The sequence below is a fragment of the Podarcis pityusensis genome (assembly GCF_964106645.2).
Source record: "Podarcis pityusensis genome assembly, chromosome: 1".
NCBI lineage: Eukaryota > Metazoa > Chordata > Lepidosauria > Squamata > Lacertidae > Podarcis > Podarcis pityusensis.
This window is the reverse complement of record NC_138028.1, coordinates 30,265,235-30,290,431: the sequence shown is the minus strand read 5'-3', so window position 1 is coordinate 30,290,431 and position 25,197 is coordinate 30,265,235. Positions and strand designations below refer to the sequence as shown.

The window sequence follows — 25,197 nt, the reverse complement described above, 5'->3', positions numbered from 1 at the left end:
TTTTCTGAAATTATAAAATTTTATTTTTTCAAATTTTAAGAAAACATTAAAAATACTGACAACTCCGAATGCGTTCCCTCCCCCCACAAAATAAAGTTGTGCCATGGCCCACACAAAGCTGAAGTTGATCCTGTGGATTCCATGTATCAAGGAAAGGATGTGGGTTATTTAGAGGCTGGCCTTAACTCTGTAGCCGCATGCTCCTGTCACAATTCATTGGTGATAAAGGAAAAAATGAGCAGCAACTGCCAGGACCAGTTGAGGTACCCAGTACTGTGGCTTACAAGCTGTAACAAAGAACAAAGCAGCACTCATTTGGGTTTTTGCCACTTTTAGTCCGTCTTTTTCTTCCCTGAAGTGCCACCAGAGGCAACAAAAATGTCACAAGTTGATGGGAGAGAGAAAACAGCCTTCTCAAGAACCTGAGCATAAAATCCAAGCGGGCTCTTAGAGCAAAGATAAAAGTCTGTTACAGTATGAGCAGGCGGCTTCCAAACGTTCATGCAGGAGAGCTGAATTTTGGCAAGGTGACCTCCACAGGGTACAGTTAGTTGACACGGGTTGATTTGATGCTACTTCCAAGCAGATAAGAGAAACAACATTTCAGTCAATAAGCACCCACCTTTGGAGGTTATGAGCAGTACTAGCACTTCAAAAAAGCCCTATGTTTTGCACACTTGCAAAAATCATCATCAGCATTCTGGTCTAGGTGCAACAGAAACAGTAATGTTTGGGCCAACTGCTGCTTGTGATGAAAAGAAAAAATAATGAAGCCCAGATTAGACTCAGGCTCAAATCATCTCTAGTCCTGCTAAGGTCTTTGTGGTGCACAAAGACATGCTCTGCTGACTTCTAAGCAATGGTGGCTAAGCAAACTTGCCAGGCTGACAGAAATCTGCTAATTTGCTGGCGGGATACACTTTGTTAAAAGAGGGAAAAAAAGCTGGTGCAGCAGCCATAAACTGGCAGTGAAGCACTGTAGCATTCTGGGTGAACTCATGAAAAAAGAAGTGTGGGAGAAACGAACAAGGACATCTCAAAAAGGGGAGGGGTGAGGGTGGGGAAGATAAATAGCTTTTGCTTTTTTTTTTTTTTAAAGATAGCTAATGTAAACTTCAACGGCATGATTTTTCCCATTCAGACCAACTCTTGCGAGAGTCCTAGAGATCTGGCACATGATCAGAAGTCAGAGATCTGCAGGCCAAAGCTGGCCAGCAGACAAAGATGATCAGATGAACAGAAAGGGTTTGGCAAGCCATTTGCTGACCAAAGGATGTCTTCAGAGAGGAGGGAGAGGTGGCCAAGCAGCTTTAGGGCTCCATCTTGGTACATCCTGCGACCTGAAAATGAATCACAGTTGCAATAAGAGGAGCACAGAGCATGCAAACTCATTCCCTGTGTGGAGTGGCGGAAGCATAAGCTCAACCACAGAAAGACTGCAATGAAAGTGTCAAAAGTAAAAATACTGAGATTAGCAACTGTCATGGGCACACACACACACACACACACACACCAACAACAACACTGTTTTCAATAACTAAATAATGCACTAACCCAGACACACTTATACAGCCTCTCAAAATCATAAGCAATTAGTTTTCTAATTCTACTACCATCCCTCCCTGGCTGCAATATCCTAGATGTGTATTCAGCTCATATTCCCAAATCTTCCAGCATTCAATAAAATATGAACCAGGGAAACAGGAAAATGGCAATTTTGAAGCTGCCTTATACCAATTGTCTGCCTCAGTAATGTCTACACTCACCAGCAGGGACTTTCCATAGACAGGTCTCTCCCAGCCCTACCTGGAGATTCCAGGGATTGTACCTGAGACCTTCTGCATTTTAAAGCACATGCTCTACCAGTGAGAGAACATGTTGCCAATACATTTTGCAGTCATCATGCAAGTGATCACTAGCTTGGTAAGTATAAGCTTCATTTCAGGTTTTACCCTCTCGAATGACTCTCTCAGGCTTGAGACCTCAAATTAAAGTGGGGGGACAACACAATGTTGATGTTCAGTACAGTATCTCCCTGTGACAAATTGTGGACAGCACTGGACATTGACATTAGGATACTTTTCTTGAGAGCCTTCAGGAGCCAGATCAGAGATGTGAGCATAGATCCTGCTGAAGAAGCGTTTGTGGGAGGCAAGGGGCATAGGTCAGAGCTAAAGTACAGTAAGAAGGAAGAACTTATGGCAAAACAACAGGAAGTCAGCACTCTAGTCTGTTCCGATCACAATTAAAGGAACAGCCGTAAGAAGCAAAGCACTTACATGATCACCACTGCAACTCACTGCAGAGTAATAGCCAGATGAAAAACAGGGGGAGTTATGCATTTTATGATGACATAAGCTGCCATCCTCAGTGGCTCACTGAAGGGCTGAGGCTGAGATAGACAGGCAGTCCATCACAAAAGCTCTGATGAAATACACAAAGTTTAGCCATACAGGAGATTCAAGTTCTGTAACACTCACATTCTTCATTATCACTCTTGACAGGCTTTGCTGAATAGAAGATGTAATCAACTGTGGCCCCCACACCCATTGGCATGGTTGTAATCTCAGGGCAACCTCTCTCAGGCAGGAAGTGGCTGTAGGCAGAAGTCAGGTTGAGGCCATGCTGGATACTGCCTGGATACCTATAAAGGAAAAACAGCTCCTCATCCCCAAAACATGGGGAAGAGGAGAAGAAACGCAATTAATGCAAGAAAAGCACACTTTAAAAGTACTACTATTCAACTACTCAACTCTGCCTTCCACAGACATTTGCTTTGCTATTACTGTCTGATCCTGGGGAAACTCCCTTAAATTTGATTACAACACGCTATTTGATAAATGACTATTTTCAAGGGGAGTCTGCTCAGAGCCCTAAATCTTGCTAAGGTGGGACCAAGATAGTGTAGCCTTTATAACTGTTGCATTATCCTGGCATATCTCTAATCTTATACAGTGGTACCTCAGGTTACATACGTTTCAGGTTACATACGCTTCAGGTTACAGACTCTGCAAACCCAGAAATATTACCTCGGGTTAAGAACTTTGCTTCAGGATGAGAACAGAAATCGTGCAGCGGCAGCGCAGCGGCAGCAGGAGGCCCCATTAGCTAAAGTGGTGCTTCAGGTTAAGAACAGTTTCAGGTTAAGAACGGACCTCCGGAACGAATTAAGTTCTTAACCCAAGGTACCACTGTACCTCAATTTGAGTTTCAAGAGAAATTCTCACTTGGCCCACTCATGGTTGGTTTCAATTTATTTCATTGTAACAAATGAAAAGAAAAACTCCCTCCTGTGACCCAGAGAGTAACTGCAGTATGAAGATTAACTTGCTCTTGCAAACACAGCCCCCTTTTCTTGGAGAAAACCTTGACTCTAACATAGGCTTTGTGACAGGGATCATACAATCCTCTTCAACCAAAGGTGACTTCACTATGCTCTCAAGATAACAATCCTGGCTATGGAACTGTCTCATTCATGGGACCCAACACCCTTTCCCTTCAAGTTACCTTGAGTAACACAGATCTGGATCAGAGTTGTTCATTACAGTGAGCTCCTTAGGCCAATGTGCAGGACGGTCTGCAATGCACCAAAGAAAATTCAGATCAGATACACCACTGAACATACAATTTTGGGGTTAAACTCACAATTAGTAACCCCATCCAAATTGCTGCTTCAACAATTGACATTGTCAAGACCAAGTGGCAAAATGGGAGAGAGTGGGGAACAGGTAAAGGTTTCAGCATTCAATGAAATATATTGGTGCATAAAGAGATTAGGAGGTGAGAACATCTACCACAGTTAGAAATGGGCCCCTCCTGCTTTCTCACCTCCAGAACTGGGTTAAGCAGGTCATACGCAAACAGGAACAATAAAAAACCAAGACAAGGCTCAGGTGATGAGTAAAGGTGCTGCTCTTTCAAGTAATAGATTTTGCCCAGGATTGAAAGAACCACTTCAGGAATGCTCAAGAGTAATTGTAGACATTTTCGTAAAACAGCAAACCTGCATGACATACACAAGCTGCCTTTGTAACAGTCCTAAATTTCAAAAGTAAATTTGCCACATGGCATGGAAGGCTGATTGCTATTTGAAAAACACAAGCCTCGATGCTTATGTTTTGTGATCCTTGGACTTAACTTGCTGTTGGCACATAATGGACTATCATTACCAAACCGCAAAAGGCAAGAATAATCAACAAATATCTTTTAATCAGGAGATTGCATGAGGCAGATTTCAAAGAGTGGGGGAAACGTAATCAAAATTCCAAATTTGATACTCTTTTTGGAATGCAAGGTTTGCTACAAAGTCCTCAAAAGCATGTGGCCATGCTTCAGCCCACCAATGAACACCTTCAGCAGCATGGGCATAGCCAAGGGGGGGGGGCAGCTGACCCCGCCCAATCAATAAAATTCAGTAAAAATACATAGCAAACTGAGGTTCTGACCCCCTTATAAAAGGCCTGCCCCACTAACAAAAATCTTGGTTACACCCATGTTCAGCAGTGCCTCAAACCATTCAGTATTATTATTATTTTTAAAAAATAATTTGTATCAAGTTTTACAATTTTATATTCAACACAATCAGGATTATCACAAAAAGAATGTATAAATCTCTACCTCCCCCACCCCACCTCCCGTGACTTCCCTCAACTTCCTCTTCTTTCCCCCCCCCCAAAATTTTTATTGGTTTTTACAATATCAACGACAAACAAAAACATGAGACAAACAAAACATAACAAACATAAATCATAACCTTATTGAAAATAACAGTTATTTACTTTGTAGGATGACTTCCTCGTTTCCCCTTAGTTGAATTTCATTGCATATCCTTATAACGGTTTTCCAAATCCCAATTTTAATACCCTTTAAATTAAACATTAACATCCTTAAATCTTCTCCTTCTTGTATTAAACATATTATTTTAACAGTTAACATAAATACAATCCTAAGCCCATTAAGTATCTGGACGCTATTTCCTGTTATTTTAGTTTAACAAATTTAGCTAAATAATCATTGAATTTCTTCCATTCTTCGTGGTGTTCCTCCTCCTTCTGGTCGCAGACTCTTCCGGTTAGATCGGCTAGCTCCATAAAATCCATCATCTCTCAGCTTCCTCTTCTGGTTCATTAATTATTTACTTCTCCTGCCTGTTTTTTCCTACTTTAATTTTATAATTATATAATCTTCTAATTAAATATTGTTATAATCTTATAATTTTTGTACCATATTTTCACATTAAATCTTACCCTTTGTTATTTCCCCATTATTGCATCTTGACCTTTATACTTGTTTTCTTAATTGTAAGTGTTTACTCAAACCCTGCTAGTGAGTCCAAACCATTCAGTATTAAAAGTTCTGTTCCAACTAGGTGTATCATAGTTGCAGAATGAAGCGGTGGGAAATTTTGGATACCTGGCGTGGCATCCGTCACACCTTCCAACAGGATCAGATCTGCAGGTCGCTCACATGCAACATCACAATAACGGAACTGAAGCAGGAAGTCACGGCTGTATTTGCGCCTGTCTACAGGGAGAAAGGCAGATCAAAGGAGGGAAATAAAACGAAGCATTTAAGTTGATTTTGATTATTTTCACACAACCTAGTGTTGTTATTTGCATGAGGTGGAGGTACAAGTCCACACTGCTCCCATACAACCATCAAAATGCAATTTCAAAATTCAAATGCTGGTTAAAGCGAAGGAGGGGTACCCTAACCCACAATTATGGATGACGGGAATACACACTTTTATGAATAAACATGTTTAGGCTCTTAGACAGTCTGATGGTTTTAGAGTGTAAAAAACTAGCAACTTTCAGACAGTACATTAATGGCATAGAACAAGTCTCTGCAACACTTGTCCTCATTTCCACCCTGAAGCTCACCTGACTTCTTGCTTTGGCATAGACTGACATACTGGCAGCTGTCCGTAATCCCCAGAGAGCTGGGCCACAGGGGAGTCAGCAGTTTCCGCTGGTGTGGGTTCTGACAGAAGTCTTCCTGTCCAGACACCTACAGGGGCAGAACACAAGCACACACCAAAGTGTTTTGAAACACACAATCTTCTCAAATACAGCAAAATTTATAGTAGGTGCAGCCACACACACAAGCTTAAAAACTGGCACTTACATCTACAGTTTTGTGACTACGCTAGGAATTTACAAGCAAAGGAATTAGTCACTTAGTCAAAAGAAAGAAAACCCAATGAAGGGTGTGTATTATGGGATCAAAGGTGCTGTTGCATGCAAGTTTTTGAAGCACCCGTACAGTGCTGCTGTCATCAGAATGCCGGCATGTATCTCCCACCACCCCAATTTAATCTGAAGTTACGCTTTCCAAAAATAATACAGCAAAAGGAAGCCTGTTGCTAAGGACCCTTTTATAATACTATGCCTCTGTTTGGAAGCACCCAGTCTAGAATATTCCCGGGTAATCAAGAATGTTAGAAATCTAGCCTATAGCAGATGGGGGTTCAACAGAAAACATGTGATTGTCTCAAGGAGAGAAAAAGGTTTAGAATCCAGTAATTTTAAACTGGTATATGCATGAGTTTTCAATCTGCATCCAATGCACACCCTTATCTAGCAGCCCACACATGCTGGTAGCTTCAGTTTATTGACTTTCTGCTTTTCATAAAGTTTATTATTTTCAAATGAAAAAAACAGAATACATTGGGGGCAGCTAGAATGAGGGGAAACAGATTCTATCTGTTCTAAATTGAATGCATCATAATATCTGTTTGAACATTTAATTTAACGTAGAAAAGTTTTGTTCTCAATAACTTCCTATTTCTGTGTCTGCTTTGTCCACCGCCCCAGCTTCATGTTTTGTGCTAATATACTAAAGCAGTGGGAAGCGGGTGGCACTGTGGGTTAAACCACAGAGCCTAGGACTTGCCGATCAGAAGGTCAGCGGTTCGAATCCCCGTTCTCGGTCCCTGCTCCTGCCAACCTAGCAGCTCGAAAGCACATAAAAGTGCAAGTAGATAAATAGGTACCGCTCCAGCGGGAAGGCAAACGGCGTTTCCATGTGCTGCTCTGGTTTGCCAGAAGCGGCTTAGTCATGCTGGCCACATGACCCGGAAGCTGTACGCCAACTCCCTCAGTCAATGAAGCGAGATGAGCGCCGCAACCCCGGAGTCGGCCACGACTGAACCTAATGGTCAGGGGTCCTTTTACCTTTACCTTGACTAAAGCAGCAATGCAGGCAGCTGTCATGCAGATAGCCTAAGTTTACATAGATTCTAGCATGGACTTCTTCCTGTAGCACCTATGACCCAAATACAATAATGGCCTTTTTATCCCAAGAGAAATTAACTCATTCAATTTCTCTTAGTGAACTGACTAAAGCCACAGAAAAGGTGGTACAATGGTAGAAAATCTCAGAAGCTGCTAAGTCTACAGAGGAACGGCACGATACATTTTAAGCTGAGTCAAGAGATGTTGCCATCTATCCCCTTTCTCTGCTTACCTTCCAGGCTGGCATTCCATGGTAGTACAACTGGCCATTCCGAATGAACTTGTATAGCGGTGAGTCAGGCACAGAGTTCAGGTCCCCACATAAGATAATAGGGCAGTAATTGCCATCAGCCATTTTTGCAGTCTTGTCTACCTCGGCTAGGAGCAGAGCCATCTGAGCCAGTTTGATATCGCCCCGACGGGGATTATACAACACATGAGTGTTTGCCACACACAAAGGGCTGATTGATTTGTCTCCCAAGTTCTCTGGGAGTAAAGGTTGTAGCAGTAATACCAGACCCACATTGTCCCTGTTAAGGATGTCCAAGCCAGGCCGAAAGTATTCAACAGGACTAGCACTTATCAACTGAAATTTGCTTTGCTTGTAGCAGATTGCACAACCATCTGTCTTCCTGCCTGTCCTCCGCTTGTAGATGCAGGCGAAGCCTAGCCAAACAACAAAAGGCTTCATCAGATCAATTTAAACAACCAAGAACTTAAGGCTGCAACTCTGTAACACATACATGGGAATAAGCCTCACTGAACTATAAGTAAATCTGCATAGGATTAGGCTGCAAGTCTCTGTAGGCAAGATTAAATTATATCGAGATCTTACACTTCTGTTTTTACAGTGTCCAGCCAACAAATGTTCCTCCTGTTCCTCTTGTGAAACCATGCCAAGCCAAACACATCCAACTGTCGCAGGAGTTGGAGCAGATTCAGGAAGGCAGGGAACCATGTCTGGGGTGAAGGTTCCCTACTCTGGTACAAAAAAGGGCCAACCTAAAAGTCAGACGGTTCTAAACCTGGCATGATTTTATTCACAAAGCTCAACTAGAGGTTATAGAGGAGATGCATACAACTGTCTCCTGATACAATTTTTCCTTGTTAAACTGATGAGATGCTACAGGAGCTCCCAAGTTTGAGCAAAGGAATGTCAAAGACTTCTTAATCCTTTTTGCGCCTGGATGTTTCCCTGCTCAAAGTCAGTTTCCCCAACTTGCTTTTCCACTAGTGGGGAGAAGGGTTGCTGGGATCCATATCCTGACTCACAGGAAAAGCAGCTTGCAGGTAGGAGCAGGATTTTGAGTGAGAAGACAGCAGGAGGGAGAGAAGTTAAGCAGCTCCTCCTGCATCAACCTCCTGTTCCTAACTGCAGCCTCCCATGGCTGCTTCTCATTTTTTATTTTAAAAGGAATGTTGACTTTAATCCCCAGCATTAGGCTAAAACCCCACTCCGAAAATCATGGGAGAGACAGACCAAGCCTCTTACTAAATGATGATATCCTAGTGTGACATTAAAGATAGCAGAGAAGCTCCAACTTCCCCACAACCATTCCTTCTATCAAACTCAGGGGGTAAAGCAAATCATCCCAGAAAAATTGTGGCTACTAAAACTGTGTAGAAAAAGCAGTGCTTGGAGGAATCCATAGGAGTATTCTTGAGCTAGTCTCCATCTCAAAAACTACCCATCATCGTAAGTGTTGGTTCCAGCTGTTCCCAATAGTGATTCTCCTGAACTTCTTGGAGACAAAGAATCTGGAAAGCAACAGAGAACATACTTAGCAGCAGCTCTCCCAAGGCAGCACAACAGATTAAGTTCCCTCACTATAACTAGTTCTGACTGAATATCTTCCCTATACCTATTTCCCCTACTACAGAGTGGGAAAATACAGCATCCTTTGGGACTACAAGCAATTACATATTCAAAAAACTACTTAAAATAAGGAGAGGAGGTGCAAAGAGTTCAAGGAGTGGGAGACTGAAAGTGAAAGTGCTTACAGATTCACAGCCACTGAATAGTGCTACCTAAAGCCAGAAAGTTCTCTGTGACCCTTGATAGGAATCTACAGATAATCCAAACTAAAAGACAGGTTTACAGTCACGTGAGCTATGTGCGAGAAGGACCCAAATTCCAGTTGCTGCAAGTGAGGACTCTGGGGGCCATATTATCAGACACTAGCTAAGAGCAATATACCGTATTTTTTGCACCATAACACTCACTTTTTTCCTCCTAGAAAGTAAGGGGAAATGTCTGTGTGTGTTATGGAGTGAATTCCTACGGATGGCGGGGGGATCTGCTGCAGTCGTGAGCAGAGGATCCATGGTTCCCCTTCCTTCCCTCCTCCGTGGCTCGCTTTGAAACAGCAAAGCGGGAGAAGAGCCGCTGAGTGGGGGGGAGGAGAGGGACAGAGAGCCTGCTAGCTTTAAAGGAGCAAAGCGGGTGTAAGCAGCTGCTGTCCGGTTGGCTCCTTTAAAGCAAGCAGGCTCTCTGTCCCTCTCTTCTCCTCACTCAGCTGGCTAAATAGCAGCAAAGTTTTTCAGCAAGCTGGGGAGGAGGGAGAGAAGCAGAGCCTGCTTGTTTTAAAGGAGCAAAGCGGGAGAGGAGAGGAGCCTTCTCCTCTTATACCCCTCTTCTGCATTATTAACATCCTTCTCCACCCACCCCATGCGTGTTCCTTGTCCCTTGAGTGCTTTTCCTTCCCTCCCCACTTAAAACGTGGTTACAAAGCACAGATCCACATGGATCCTCAGGATTTTTGCACTGGGTCACCCCAAATTCACCATCAGATCACATAGCATGTCCATGGCTACAGCTTGCACCAAAAAAATCACGCATCCACTGTTGCCTGGGGCCGCAGTGGTGCAAAAACGTGGTTACAAAGCATGGATCCACATGGATCCTCAGGATTTTTGCATTGGGCTACCCCAAACTCACCGGCAGATCACATGTCTGTGGCCACAGCATGAACCATAAAAATCATACATCTACTGTTTCGTTTAGAATATTTTTTTTTCTTGTTTTCCTCCTCTAAAAACTATGTGCGTGTTATAGAGCGAAAAATACGGTACTTAGGATTTCCCTCTCCTCTCTAACTAATATAGTGCCTAATGCAAATGTTACACTCACTTCAGGATCCCAGTGCTGGATCTCCTGTAAGAGATTTGTAAAGCGATAGCTCCAGTTCATAATGTCTGGATGGCAATGCATATAAAGATGAGGGCTCTGTTCTATCAGGTCCTGGGCCAGAATGTTATACGACATGACTCTGAATTCAAATAAAGACCCAGCCTCTGAGCTCAACTCTGGGATGCAAGCCTGAGCAGAAAGATCTTCCCAATCCCTCCACAGAATTTCTGCGTAATGACAAAGAAAGGAAAACAAATGTTAGAAATATGGGAGTGGGGGATGAGGGAATAGGCAGAGGAAACTGCATGAGGGAAAAGAACCCCAATCCATTCCAAAAGTTCAAACAGGTGCTTTTAATTTAAATCTCTTTTAAATCTCCTGATCACAGATCTCCAGCATCACAAATAGTTTGACCCTATGGACCAAATCAGATGTGATGTTAAATGCACCCTTACATTTAATATGAATGGTTTTAAAAACTACAAATGGCACCAATGCAATTAGAAGTGATTTTCACCAGGACCAAAGCAGGGGATGAAAGAGTTAAATCCTCTCTAGCTGTGATCCTCATAATTACAATCTTTTAGAAGCTACTACTTATTTTAAAAGGTGCTTGTTAAATGCAAAGACACATTTACTATCTTTACAGTTTGGCCCTAAGTTACCTCTGCTATGTGGGAAATGGATTAATCATTCACCAATTGCTTGAAGAATTTGAACTATGATATGATCGTTCAGAAATATTATTCAGATTGTAAAAGCACTCCACTGGCAGAGACGGATAGGCGACCAATAGATAAATGTATTTAAAAGCAACAAAGTTAGAATGGTGGCATCTTGAAGATTAACAGATTGTGGTATTTTATAGGCCTACTTCACAAGATGAATTTTTACAGCAACAGACTATGATAGCTAGTCTTCCAGACTTAAATGAATTGAGGAAGAAAGATTCTGCAATGCTCACAAGTTTCAATCAAGCACTAGATTCATTTCCTTGCAACTGTACTCTGAAACGTCATCTGTTTCACAGATAGTAATACACCTTGAATAACTCTCCTTTCACTACTTTGCCATGCAATTCTGATGGCAACTGTTCACAAAACCTTCTGCCTATGCTTTTTGGGCTGTAATTTTGGTCATACTACATTAAACTAGTAATAACATATCCAAACACGAAAGGAGTTCAGCAGTGGACTATGCTTCCAAGGCAAAGCTTTGAAGGAGTCTGCGGAAAGATAATTCAGCTCTTTTGCAGCCTCACACATGGCAAAGATCATACAGTCATATTATATTGGAAAGTTTTGCTCTATGAAAGCAGAGTCAAAACCAGAAGATGAAATACAACATTATACTCACCATGATAAGGTATCTCTAGTGGAAGTGGCTGAAACTGACCAGCATTCTGAAAAGGCCATACTGCTCCCTCTGTTGGTCCCACATCTGTCTCCTGGGCAGGACTCCAGGCTAACACTGCAGGGTCTTCAATCCACACTTCTGTAGACAGAGGAGCAGCTTCAACCATCTGAGGATCAGCCTGTGTCCTTACTGCTGCCCATATAGCATTGTCCCCTAAGGCCTCCCTTTCTTCTGTGGGTAAACTTCCTGTCACTTCTACAAATTCCTGTAGTCCAGGAGACGTCTCAATCTGGACCTCACTTGGCAGCTGCTCCTGGCCACCAGATTGTGGTGATACATTCAGGTCACTTAAGCTTGTCATCAGTAGCTCTGGGCCTTCCAGCCACTCAGCATCTGATATCGTGGGCACCTTTTCTGGTTTTGAAGCACTCTCACTGGCATGGACCTCTCCAGCACCTTCCTCCAGCCACTGCTGCAGCAGGGCTTGCTGCTCCTCTGAGACAGGCTTCCCACTGATGGGAGCAGATAGGCCGTCTATATGGGTGGTCGTGCTCTTCGCCAGAAGCATGTTCTTTCGACATGTAAAGAAAGCATCTGCCAAAATAAACCAACAGCAGATGCTAATTAAAACAACATGTTTCCAAAGGGTAGCAAAATTAGGTGCCACAAAATTATTAGAACTCAACAGTTTATGATACGAGGACAATTCAGAAGGATCAGCAAAAGGTTGGCACAGTAGGGCACACCTGCTTTTACCAATCCTGAGAAGGTGGGCAGGAAAGTAGTCCATGCCACTGTCTAAAGCAGTCCTACATTGTTGCAGGTTCATGATTTTGAACATTTGGGTTTAGCAATATCAAGACTTCCTTGATCACTTTGGCTGATCTCAAAATCTCACTGATTTTCTATTATTGATTTGAGTGCAAATATTAGTAACCATTAACATAACCATTCATTTCCAAAATATTCTTACCAGATCAGGAGGCATTGTTAAAACAGATATAAAAGTTAAACAAGTGATATTGGATTACCTCATGAACTGGAACAGAATGAAGTAGTACAGAATGTAAAGGTTTTAGCTATGTTATCTAGCTGGTATATGTAATTAGGAAACAGTAGTTTCAGATTGGAAGGCAGCAAGAAAACAGGGCAGGGGAAGAGGTTTAAAAATCTCCCCCAAAGTCATGATCCCAATCAAACAAACCAGACAGATCTCCTGCATAGGATCTAGCTTGGCTATTAGATGAATCCTCTTCTCTGGGTTAGCATGATAATCCTTGTTCCCTCACATTTGTCTTTTAGTCACCTGATATTACATGGTAGCAAAATATTTGTCATCATGATGGGTAGAGTGTGATGCAGGATGATAACTTTATTATGCAAGAAACTAAGGCCAGGGGTCGCAGAGAAAGACTAAGCCTTAAGAGTACTTTCCAATGTGCTGGAGCCCTGAAAATTAATGCATTTACCGTTCAAATAATTGAATTGTTAGAGAATTCTGAAATGGGACATCTGTACCCATCTCCTTCAAAAGGGGGAGGGGGAGAGAATGTATTAAAAGCATACCTCAAAAAGGTACTTCCAAAGCCACATAGAAAATGAAAATTGGGCACATATCTAGCCCCTAACACTCTGGTTATTAGAAAGAGTCATACAAGGAGACAAGGTACTGCTAGGCTACTTAGAAAACTGAAACTATGCATTCTCACTCACGCTCAGTGTAACAGCGACCTAACTTAAAAGGATTACAACACAAATCTGAAGTGTTTTGAACAGTTCAAAAGGCCTATATGCTTCATTTATTATGATTACCACAAATACACGCGTTTGCCTTCGACATGGTCGATCACGAACTCCTGGACCACCGCCTTGCCGACGTGGGGATCCAGGGCACAGTCCTTCAATGGCTGCGCTCGTTTCTCTCTGGTCGGGGACAGAGGGTGGCGCTTGGGGGGGAACTGTCATCCCGCCACTCCTTGGTGTGTGGAGTGCCCCAGGGTGCGATACTCTCCCCGATGCTTTTTAACATCTTTATGCGCCCCCTCGCCCAGCTTGTCCGGAGTTTTGGGCTGGGCTGCCATCAGTATGCTGATGACACCCAACTCTATCTGCTGATGGATGGCCATCCTGACTCGGCCCCAGACACACTGATCAGATGCTTGGAGGCTGTGGCTGGATGGTTACGTGGGAGCCGGTTGAAGTTAAATCCTTCGAAGACAGAGGTCCTCTGGCTGGGACGGGACGATATGGGATTGAGGGGGCAACTCCCATCTCTTGCGGGGGTGCAATTAGTGCCAGCACCGTCCGTTAAGAGTTTGGGTGTAATCTTCGATACCTCCCTCTCCATGGAGGCGCAGATTGCAGCTATAACAAAGGCGGCATTTTTTCATCTCCGCCAAGCTAAGCAGTTGGCTCCTTACCTCTCTCGCCCTGACCTAGCCACTGTGATCCACGCGACGGTCACCTCCAGACTGGATTATTGTAACTCGCTCTACGTGGGGCTGCCCCTGAGACTGACCCAGAAACTCCAGCGGGTGCAGAATGCCGCAGCGAGACTCCTTACGGGGTCTTCGCTGCGGGATCACATTCATCCGGTGCTATACCAGCTGCACTGGCTCCCGGTGGAGTACAGGATCAGGTTTAAGGTGCTGGTTTTAACCTTCAAAGCCCTATACGGCCTAGGACCCTCGTATCTACGGGACCGCCTCTCCTGGTATGCCCCACAGAGGAACTTACGGTCTTCAAATAAAAACATCTTGAAGGTCCCAGGCCTCAGAGAGGTTAGGCTGGCCTCAACTAGAGCCAGGGCTTTTTCGGCTGCGGCTCCAACCTGGTGGAATGCTCTGTCACAAGAGACAAGGGCCCTCCAGGACTTGACATCTTTCCGCAGGGCCTGCAAGACAGAGCTGTTCCACCAGGCCTTTGGTCAGGGCGCAGCCTGACTCCCTCCTTTGGCAATCTTTACAATACTTTAGTTTATGGTTGCCATCAATTTTGATTTTAATTAATTCTTTGATGTTTTTATAATGTTGCACTATTTTAGTGTTGTTAGCCGCCCTGAGCCCGGCTTCGGCTGGGGAGGGCGGGATATAAATAAAATTTATTATTATTATTATTATTATTATTATTTTCCTACGCTCCCGCCCACACTTCGCTCCAAACCACCTGCCTCCTTAGTCTCTTTCCCCACTGCCATCATCCAGCCAAACCATAATTACTGTATTTTACGTACAGCAACATTTGGTAGGGAAACCCGGGGGGGGGGGGAGACAAACGCAGCTTCCCAGTCTTCTCCGTCTGGCCTTTTAGGTTATTCCCCCCCCCCCCCGGACGCGTGCGCATGCACCCACGCACACCTTAAAACACACCCTCTTTGAGCGTGCGTGCGTTTTCGTTCCGTTTGCGGCGGGATAGAGAAACAGCATGAGTAGAAGAAACCAGCCGACGGTACAAAGGCACTGTTTTGCATTCATTGCCCCGCCCACTTCTGCGTCGGGTCCCGCCCACAACTGGCACGCCTGTCCTGCTCCACCCCCCCCCCCGCCTGCCCCTCAGTTGCCCATATGGGAAAGTGGCCATCTGGTTTTAAAATAACACAGCCCCCCCCCGATGTTAAGCATTTTATTATACTGAAATAAAGCACCGGCGACAGATAATGTCGTCCCCGTGAATGTAGAGGCAGAACTGTGAACAACAACCACCACCACGTCCTTCGAGGGGGGGGGCGGACTTCGCAAAAAGGGGTCCCTGAGGCGGGGAGAAGGCGAGGCTTCCAGGCCGCCAACTGAGCGTCGTCCGGCCAGGCCTGGTGGAGAAGCGCGGAGGGGCAGCGGGGATTCCTGTCAGCTTTGGGCCTCGGCTGACAGAAGCCCTCGCGTCGTGTGAGAAGCCGCCTCTTCTTTCTGAGGAGGCTTGTGGGGGGCAGGGAAACAGGAGGAGGCCGGGAAAAAAGGAGGGACGGCGGCGCGGGGAGGGGGGGGTTACCTCGGAAAGCCCGCAGGAGCCGCGCCACGGGCAGCAGCACGTAACAGAGCACGGTCCCGATCATGCCGCCCGCGCCTCCCCTCCCAGCTGTGGGCCACGCGCGAGCCCGACTCCGCCTCAGCGAGGCTCGAGCCGGCTGATTGGGAGCGGCGCGCGGGCGGGATGAGCCGTTGGGCGTCGCGGCGGCCCGAGGGCCCTCCTTGCGTTGGGAAGGCTGGCGGGCCCGGAGGAGCTTCCCCAAGCGAGCGGGGCTGGTGCTCAAGGACTGGCGCGAGAGGCTTCGGGAGGACGCGGCTCCGTATCCGCCGCCCGCTTGACGGAGGCTGTGAAGGGGGGACGGAGCACCTGTACAGACCCCGCTGCTGGATCTCCCCGGTGCCTGCTGCTAAATGCGGAATATCCCAAGCAGGCGCTTCTGTGGGAAACTCTGGAAGCCCCCCCGCCCCCTCAGCCCATGTTCATTTATTTGTCTTAGTTCATAAAATGTATACGCCCGCTTGGTTTTAGTAGCGGGGAGGGGGCACACTCAAAGCTAAAATAAAGACAAAACAATAAAATTACCCCTGAAAAGTTTGCAGCCGTCATTTAAGAACATGCGGATAGATAAGAACACACTACTATAGGATAGACTGAAGCCAATTTTAAAATCCTGCACGCATTCTAAACATCTGGGCAACTTTCTAAATAAGACAGCCAATAACCAGGCCTTTTGTTGATCTGATTTACACCGTATGCCCTTTTAAAAGGCTTTGGGGGGTATGGGTGGTTGTTTATATTTTTATTCTGTATTTTGTGGTTTTATATCCCGATTTTATTCTGGGAACCGTCCTGAGATTCCCCAGATACAGGGCAGTATATAAATTTAATAAATAATAAAAAAGGGTGACTTTCAGCGGGTCGCTCTCTCTCTCGCAGGCATAACTTTACCTCAGAGCATGGGCGAAGCCAGGATTTTTTTGTTGGGGGGGCAGAATCCTCTGATTTGTATTGATTTTGATTGATTTATGGGGGCTAGCTGCCCCCCCCATGCCCATGCCTCAGAGGGTTATTGTAAGGATGAAAGGGGAAGGGAAGTCTATTCAACAGTGGAACCATCTCCCTCAGCGGGTTGTGGACTCTCCTTCCTTGGAGGTTTTTAAGCAGAGGTTGGATGGCCATTTGTCATGGATGCTTTAGCTGAGATTCCTGCATTGCAGGGGGGTTGGACCTTTGGGATACCTTCCTTAGTACTCTTACAATGCTATAATCAAATGTCGGCTACCTGTGGCTTCTTAAGAGGAAAGGCACAATACAGATGTAAAAAATAGTTGGGGCTTCCCAAGTTTTCTAAGCGGGGAGGGGTGGGTACTGCAATGAAGCAACGGAATTGCGTTGGGAGACCGTTCAGGTGCCCTGCGCTCAGCGCACATCTCACTGCTTCGTGGTTGTGCAAATCAGCATAGCAGCCTGTCAGGTGCGCACCTTAGGAATCTCCTTCTGGAATATCACACACACACAAACACCCCACTTCAGCACACCCTTGTGGTTTATGAGGATTTTAATAATAGCATTAGCAGCACAGAATCAAGGTTAATAATTATTATTGATGAATCTAAAACTGGACTGTGTGGTTTGTGAAGCATTCAGGAGCTCTGAATTAGTGCAGGCCATCACATCTTCCCAGAATTAAAGAAACATGAGACTTGTTTATTAGTGTTTTTAAAAAGTAAAATATAATTTGGAAGGGAAGGAGTTTCCTTCTGGTGTCTCATACTTAAAAAGTCAGATTCCATTTCCCCCCATAATCCAAAGGCTTAGAGCTTCTTTGAAAATGAAAACAGTTTATCGGATTTCAACTCCATTATTTTAAATTACCTAATTTAAGAAGGTCCTAAAAATAATAATAGTACTGCTAGCTGCTCTGCTTAATTCCTCTCTTTTTTCATTATCTTTTTTGCCTTTTCCTGTCATGTAAGGCCTGGGTCATTTACTTGAACCATGTGGGTTGGTTTTACTAAATTCACTCCATGCTTGTCTGCAAGATCACTCCCCAAATAACCCTATCACCAGCTCCAGTCTTGGATTTATTTACATGCTCATGGAATAAATCAGAGGTCACATTAGGTGATAATTAGAAGCCTTTCTTCTTGTCTAACAGTTATGACTAGTGCAGCTGTCACTGAAAACAAGAAAACAGTCTCTGTTTGCTAATTAGAATTGTAAGCAGCTCACAACTTGCAGCAAGAAAACAGAGACTTGACAGGCACCCAAAATAGAAAGCAAGAGTGGGTGCTAATGGCCCAATCCTATACAAATTTAAGCATGTCTAAACATCAGTTCTCTTTACCTTGTCCATTGACATTCAATATATAATTTTTATGAGCCACCCTAATAATTGTATTTATTAATTGCTGTAACCTGTCCAAGGACCTTATGGTGAAGGGCAGGTAAGAAATCAAATCAATAAATAAATAATAATGATCCCAATCAACCATCTTTTCAACAACTTTGTGGCAGGAAAGATGTCACTACCACATTCAGCTTGGTTTCCTTCTGTATTGTATGCTACTTTTGGATGGCAACAGATTTTACCATTTTTGCTGTCCCTTAAGAAAGGCTATTATTATGAAGACTCTTGCTTAGCACTACCTTACCAGCGTTCATGCCTATACAGTGGTACCTCGGGTTACAGACGCTTCAGGTTACATACGCTTCAGGTTACAGACTCCGCTAACCCAGAAATAATACCTCGGGTTAAGAACTTTGCTTCAGGATGAGAACAGAAATCACACGGCGGCAGCACGGCAGCAGCAGGAGGCCCCATTAGCTAAAGTGGTGCATCAGGCTAAGAACAGTTTCAGGTTAAGAACGGACCTCCGGAATGAATTTACGTAACTAGAGGTACCACTGTATTATGCAATATTTTAAAACTAATATTAATAAAAACTATGGTTAAAAATTTACACCTCGCTTTCAGATGTCTGCTATTTATGAAGATAGGAGTGTCATACAGATGGTACATGTCTAAATGTTGTGATTGGGAAGAATTCTCACAAAGGGGTCACCTGTGTCATGAATTGTTGTGATCTGGCTAATTTAATAGGCTTTAGGGTGCCAAACCCATATGCTGATCTTAATCGGCTGCCCAAGGTTGACTGTTGTAAAAAAGATCACCACATTTAAAGAGAGGGAGGTGAACTTGGGTTATGAAAAGTAGCAGCATTAGTACCCAGAACCATACATTATTTCTTAGAACCTCAACAGGTTTAGCTGCCCCTTAAGCTAAGGTTACCAGATGTCCCCATTTCCCGGGGACAGTCCCCGGATTTACACATCAGCCCCCATACAAAATCAGTTGAAGTTGAAAAGTGTCCCCAGATTCATTGAAAAAAATCTGGTAACCTTACCTTAAGCAATCAACAGCATCACTTTCTGAAACAAAATCTCTCACCTGAATTCTGATCCATTTTGATCCAGCTCAGCAAAGAAGACCCAATGCAAGTCTGAGCTATGTGACCATAGGAGATACTATATATCTTGAGTCACAATGTCTAGATGAGGTCATGGAATACTTGAGATGAAATTAAAGTGACCTGAACTCAAGAGGAGGCAAACAGCATGCACAACACTCAGACAGTCCCAGTGACTAGGAAATGTCTTCCTAATCAGAAACAATCCCATCTGGGATTCCACATCACCAGCTGACACCTTAGGTCATGGAAATGTTTCTGTGATGTAAAAAATTGTTATGGTTGGGTAACTCCAGTAAAGATTCTGTTTCGAAAAAATCTGAAATAGAGAGCACAATAAATTACATATAACACTATAAGAAAGGGAAGAATCCACAAGCAGACCGCCTGGTTCCTTAACAACACCATGGACTTTTTGAACTTTGACTTTGAGGAGGATGAAGGTGAGAGTGTTGTATGTGTTTTGTTTAAAACAGAAATCACTAAACGAATGCCCTTAGAGCTTTAGCAGAAATCACAATTATCTGTGTATGTATAAGAGCCAAAAATGGAAAGCAGGGCATTGGTGTCTTGATGAAACTCTGAAGTATTCAGGGTTAAGTGAGTCCAGAAACCAACTCTCCTTCCCCACAGCAATATTTTCACAAAAAGAAACTAGGAAGTGATGCTCACATGTGCCAGGAATTATAAAATCTCAGGTTGATGAAACAGGCAACAACAGTGAGGCTGAGATAGAAGAACCAACCACTAGTATCACCAAACAGGGTTACACACTACCACAACAGAAAGGTTGTCTGGACTGGTAGGACTGGGGGGAGGGGGCAGAATTAGGGAAGAACATCTGTGCAAGGCTGGCACAGTAAAGCAATTGCCTCGGGCAGCAGATGCTATGTAGAGGCAGTGGCAGCTTCTCAGTCATTCCACCTAAGCCTTCTACCTGTTCGGTTTTGCCCCATGGCTTGTCTTGCATCCCTTCACTTGCCTGCTGCCATCTGGTCCAGTGAGGGGACAGTATTGCATCCCTAGTGTTGAAGCAGCATTCAGCTGCCCATCCAGCTGGCTTCTGAATATGGAACCGGGGAAGGAGGTCACTGCCTTATCCTTTGCTGCAAAAATTATTGGGCCAACCCTGCTTGGGTGGTCCATTTCGTTTTTCAAAATAAGGGGTTGAACCTAGATGGCTTTTTTTGGATCCTTTATTCTAGATTATTTCATTTCATTTACGAGCCATTCATCCATTCCCAGCACCCACCAAAATCTTTGATTGTAAGTCAAGACAGTTTTGAAGCCCAGTTCATTCTGAATTGTGGTTATCAATTTTGTTATTTATTATTATTATTATTATTTATTAAATTTGTATACTGCCCTCCATCTGTAGACCTCAGGGCAGTTCACAACTCAAAAACACAAGATAGAAACACAAAATACATAATACAAGAACAAGAAAGAAAGAAAAACAAACCAATAAACCCAACACACACCTGTCAATGGCCTCGACTAGCACTCTTTTTTTCCACCCATATCGATACCTGAATGGCTGAACTGGGGATCATTCGTGTCAAGCTTAAATATTGAATAGCACTCAAGAAGGTTGCAGAAGTGCAGCTCAGTAACCCAATAAGTGGAAGGAAGAGGTTGAACACCCTGCGCAAAAAAAGCGATTGAATAAAGAGTAACACATTTTTTTTCTTTCCTTCATTTGGCTGGACGAGGTATAGCAACAAATCCCTTGTACAGTTTGAGTTGTCTTAAGGGGCAGTTTTCCAAAGCTGTTTCTGCCTAATTGTAAAATAAATTATGAATTGGAGGTGAGAGAGGTGGAATCACATCTAATAGCATCTAGTTACAAATCTTGCTTCCAGTGCCTGTGCAGAGTGGCATTCAAACCATTTCATCTTATTAGAGAACAGCACAACCCCCACCCCCAACCTCCAAAGCCTTCTCTGCCTGATACAAAACACAGCTGGCGTGTCTTCCAAGTTAGCAACACAAGAAAGAGATGAAAGCAGTTGTCATCATTTTAGGTGGTAGGGTCAACAAAATGTAGGGAGCCCAGTCACTGTAAGTGATTGTAGGTGTGAGAAATGACAAACACCAAGAAAGGAGGAGAACCTCATTTGAAATGAGCAACAGCAGACCCATTGCAAGGCGAACATCACAAGACAGCTAGTGGTGGACTTTTCTGGATCTCACAGCAGAAAGCAACCATCAACCTCTGACAGCTTTTGGGTGAGTGTCATGCACCCTGGAGAGAAGGGCAAAGATCCATGGCTGGGGAAGGAGAGGGAAAGCTCTTTAAGGCGCTTGCGTTCATGAATGGCTTCACTGATGGGCAACGAGGGCTTCTTGTGTAGTATAATAGGCATAGCAAGGGGCTTGTATTCCTATTGCAGAATGTGTGCAATTAATCTCATTCCAGATGAGTATGGCGAGATGTCAGAAGGCAGCACGTCTGCAGAGATCCTGTCTGTTACTGACACCACTGACAAAGAAGAGAAGTCAAGGGATGAAAATTCTGACACAGACCTTGAGATAGAAGGTGGACTGTTTAGTATCTTGTCTTCCAGCCAAACCTTCCCCCTCAGCCTGATAATAACCTTGAAAGATAGTAGTGACTTTGTCGAAGACACTCACTAGTCATGGGCATGGGGGGGGGGAGTTGCCCCACCCAAATCAAGCAAATCAATAAAAATAAACTAACTGAGGTTCTGCCCCCCAACATAAATCTCGGCTACACCCATGTCAGTAGTTGTCTGTTTAAAAGTATGGGTTCTGCTGCTAAACTGAGGAATGCCTCTATAACCTTCATTCTGGTTCATTAAGGTAAAACAAAACATAGATCAACCACAGATATCAGTGTCGAACTTATTTGACAATAGTAGGCCTTGTCAATCGTATTTAACTGAAGGCTAACGCGAGTTGCTAGCCACAATGGCTAAGCTCTTGCTCCACAGTCAAAAGCAGTAATGCTTCTGAATTCCATTTGCTGCAAGCCTAAGGGGGAATGGGGAATATTTTTCTGCTCAGATCCTGCTTGCTGGTTTCCCATAGACACTGTGAGAACAGGATGCTGGACTAGATGGGCCATTGACCTGCTCTTCTTATGTTCTTAGTCTCAAAATGTTATATAGGAACCACAATCTAGTTCTATTTGCACTTACTTGTATGTGACTAGTAGCCCAGCCAGTGAATGTACAGAGACATCTGTATCAGGAAACCATCAAATAAAATGTGAACCAGCCATGTACAAGAATGTGCACCTACATCAACCCTGCAAATGGATTTTCTTTGTTGTATTGGTTTACCTGGTTGATATTGTCTTGAACACAAATAGGATTGATTTAACTATAGATGCAGTGCATATTGTAGTGCAGGCTTGGCATAACTGGAAGGATAGAGATATTTGTGATCTTATGATTATTTCCTGGAATCAGCGTGAGTTTTGCACATTTGCAAGGCATAAGGGAGAATTTCAGAGGTGTTCAGTTGCCTAATATTTTAGGGGCCATCAGTTTAAACCTTTCCTTAGCGACTGTGCTACTGAAGTCTAGGTCAGGACACGTCTGTTTTCGTTGTAGTGATCACAGGGGAAATGCTATGCCAATCAGACTGGTTTGCTTTTCCAGATGTTGACCGATCATTTGCAACCATAAAGGGTGCAGAACTCTACATAGAGGCTTGCAAGCTGGTAGGAGTGGTTCCTGTCTCGTACTTCATTCGTAACATGGAAGAACCCATCATGAACCTTAACCATCATGGGCTTGGACCCAAGGGAACGAAAGCCATTGCCATTGCTCTGGTTGTAAGTACTTCAAAATAATAGTCCACACTATTTCACATCAAGTTGATAGGCTTTTTCCCAGTTTGGGGAGAAAGAAGATTATTCTTAAATGAAGGAAGAAAGAGGACACTGTCTTATCACTAGATCTGGTTAACTGTACTGCGTAAATGGCAACTTCCCTGTCCCCATATTTCCCCTTCACATTTGGAGCTTTAACCAGAATTGCAATTGTACTGATGTTCTTTGTTTACACGCTGCAACTTGGTCCCACACTGTTTTCCCCATCAGAATCACATTTCCCAGCTCCTGCTAGCCCTGCTAGGGGAAAGGTTGGTACCTGTATTATTAATTTTGTAAACCTAAGAGGTTCTATTTACAACCAAGATGTAAACAAACAAAAAAACAAACAGCCTGTCTTCCTCCCATGGTAAATACTGCCTTCAGTGTGTGTGTGTGTGTGTGTGTGTGTGTGTGTGTGTGATTTTGATCAAAGAATTAAAAAAGGTAAAGAGACCCCTGACCATTAGGTCCAGTCGTGACCGACTCTGGGGTTGCGGCGCTCATCTCGCTTTATTGGCCGAGGGAGCCGGGGTTAAACAGGAAACTATCCCCCCTCCACACACACACACACACAAACAAACTATCCCTATATAATTCATCTGTCTCCTGTTTATAAATTCTCCCTCTCCCAAAGCTGTTTTTCATCTAGGAGTAAAGATCCCAAAGGTGTCCTAATCTGCTCCTCTGCTTAGCTGCTGTTTAAACTTTAAAAACAAAGCCCATTAGCTGCATTATCCAATTAACGTTAGCTCCAATGCTAACTGTCCTGGCTTACAGTTCTTTGCGGTTTTGTGATGTCAAGCTGCGAAAACTAATATTTTGAGCAAACAGAGAACTTTTTAAAAAGCCTTTTCTGTCAGTCAGTTCTGCTGATTTCCTGTAGTTCTCTATCCCTCTTTGCATTCTTTAGTCCAACACAACCATCACCCACTTAGAGCTAGAAGATAACTGGATTCTGGGCGAAGGAGCCACATACCTGGTTCAGATGCTGCGGGAGAACTGCTACATCCAGGAGATGGTACCCAATCTTTCCCTGTATGGAGGGTGAAGGGAGTTCACTTACTTGATGAGTTCATTCTTTTTTTGGTATTGATTATTATTGCTATTATTGATGTGCAAAGTGTTTTACAACCTTTTCTTGTTTATCTCTGGAAACTGTTCACTGGCCTTCTCATTTCACAATACAGTGGTGCCTCGCAAGACGAAATTAATTCGTTCCGCAAGTCTCTTCGTCTTGCGAGTTTTTCGTCTTGCGATGCACGGTTTCCCATAGGAATGCATTGAAAATCAATCAATGCGTTCCTAGGGAAACCGCCTTCAGACCAGGTCCGGGGACAGTCTGTCCCCGGACCTCTTCTGAAGGCTGGGGGGGGGGGACAAGGGCTTTTCTTCCCACCCCCAGCATTTTAAAAAACCCCAGGACAGCGGAGGACTTCTCCGCTGTCCGGGCGATCTTAAAATGCTGGCGGGCGGCATTTTAAAATCGCCCCGGACAGCGGAGGACTTCTCCGCTGTCTGGGGCGATTTAAAAGCCCCTGGGAAGGCAGGCGGGGGGACAAAGACTTTCGCCCCCCGCCCGCCTTCAGAAGGTGTTCCCGCCCCCCGCCCCGCTTCGGAACAGTGTTACGAAGTGGGGCGGCTGGGGCAGGTGTTCCGGCCCCCCCCGCCCCGCTTCGGAACAGCGTTTTAAAATGCTGGGGGTCGGGAGCGAAGCGTTCGCTGCCGACCCCCAGCATTTAAAAATCTCCCCGGGACAGCAGAGAAGTCTCTGCTGTCCCGGGGAGATTTTAAAATGCTGGGGGTCGGCAGTGAACGCTTCGCTCCCGACCCCCAGCATTTTAAAATCTCCCCGGGACAGGGGGAGATTTTAAAATGCTGGGGGTCGGCAGCGAACGCTTCGCTCCCGACCCCCAGCATTTTAAAATCTCCCCGGGACAGCAGAGACTTCTCTGCTGTCCCGGGGAGATTTTAAAATGCTGGGGGTCGGCAGCGAACGCTTCGCTCCCGCCCGCCAGCATTTTAAGATCGCCCGGGGCAGGCGGGGGGGAAGGCAGGCGGGGGGAGCAAAGACTTTTGCTCCCCGCCGGCCTTCAGAAGAGGTCCTCTTCTGAAGGCCGGCTGTGGGCGAAAGTCTTTGCTCCCGACCGCCAGCATTTCCCTATGGGCTTTCGTCTTGCGATGCAAGCCCATAGGGAAATTCGT

The 25,197-nt window shown here is 44.5% G+C and overlaps 2 protein-coding genes across 6 annotated transcripts in view; one reads left to right on the top strand and one right to left on the bottom strand.

Moving 5' to 3' along the window:
- ANGEL1 (angel homolog 1) lies at window positions 1–19,253 on the bottom strand. Of its 3 annotated transcripts, none has more exons than XM_080978132.1 (10): window positions 19,136–19,253; window positions 11,722–12,315; window positions 10,366–10,592; window positions 8,924–8,993; window positions 7,468–7,901; window positions 5,883–6,009; window positions 5,413–5,523; window positions 3,508–3,577; window positions 2,481–2,644; window positions 1–1,340 (listed from the first exon to the last, which is right to left on the bottom strand). In XM_080978132.1, the coding sequence occupies exons 1-10, from the start codon at window positions 19,149–19,151 to the stop codon at window positions 1,180–1,182; spliced, it is 1,974 nt and encodes a 657-aa protein (XP_080834258.1). In that variant the 5' UTR covers window positions 19,152–19,253; the 3' UTR covers window positions 1–1,179. The 3 variants fall into 3 exon arrangements, with proteins under 3 accessions (XP_080834258.1, XP_080834260.1, XP_080834259.1); XM_080978134.1 differs by lacking the exon at window positions 19,136–19,253 and adding an exon at window positions 15,706–16,072; XM_080978133.1 differs by lacking the exon at window positions 19,136–19,253 and adding an exon at window positions 14,954–15,035.
- Window positions 19,254–19,300: 47 nt separating this feature from the next.
- Window positions 19,301–25,197, top strand: part of LRRC74A (leucine rich repeat containing 74A) — a 29,517-nt gene continuing 23,620 nt past the window's right edge. For all 3 annotated transcript variants that reach the window (XR_013978928.1, XM_080978711.1, XM_080978710.1), the window contains exons 1-4: window positions 19,301–19,597; window positions 21,574–21,693; window positions 22,781–22,956; window positions 23,906–24,013. Coding sequence is in view for 2 of the 3 variants with exons in the window: in XM_080978711.1 (XP_080834837.1) it covers window positions 19,561–19,597; window positions 21,574–21,693; window positions 22,781–22,956; window positions 23,906–24,013 (441 nt within the window). In the remaining variant the exon portion in view is untranslated. The remainder of the gene's footprint in view (window positions 19,598–21,573; window positions 21,694–22,780; window positions 22,957–23,905; window positions 24,014–25,197) is intronic.

Bases quoted from the DNA above. Each gene is read 5' to 3' on its own strand.
- ANGEL1 (XM_080978134.1), bottom strand. From the start codon at position 15,769: ATGATCGGGACCGTGCTCTGTTACGTGCTGCTGCCCGTGGCGCGGCTC. The intron at 12,316-15,705 runs GTAACCCCCCCC...TTATTTTGGCAG, and splicing joins GCTCCTGCGGGCTTTCCGAG to ATGCTTTCTTTACATGTCGA. The intron at 7,902-8,923 runs GTAGTTTTTGAG...TTGTTTGGCTAG, and splicing joins ACCAACACTTACGATGATGG to GCTTCGCCTGCATCTACAAG.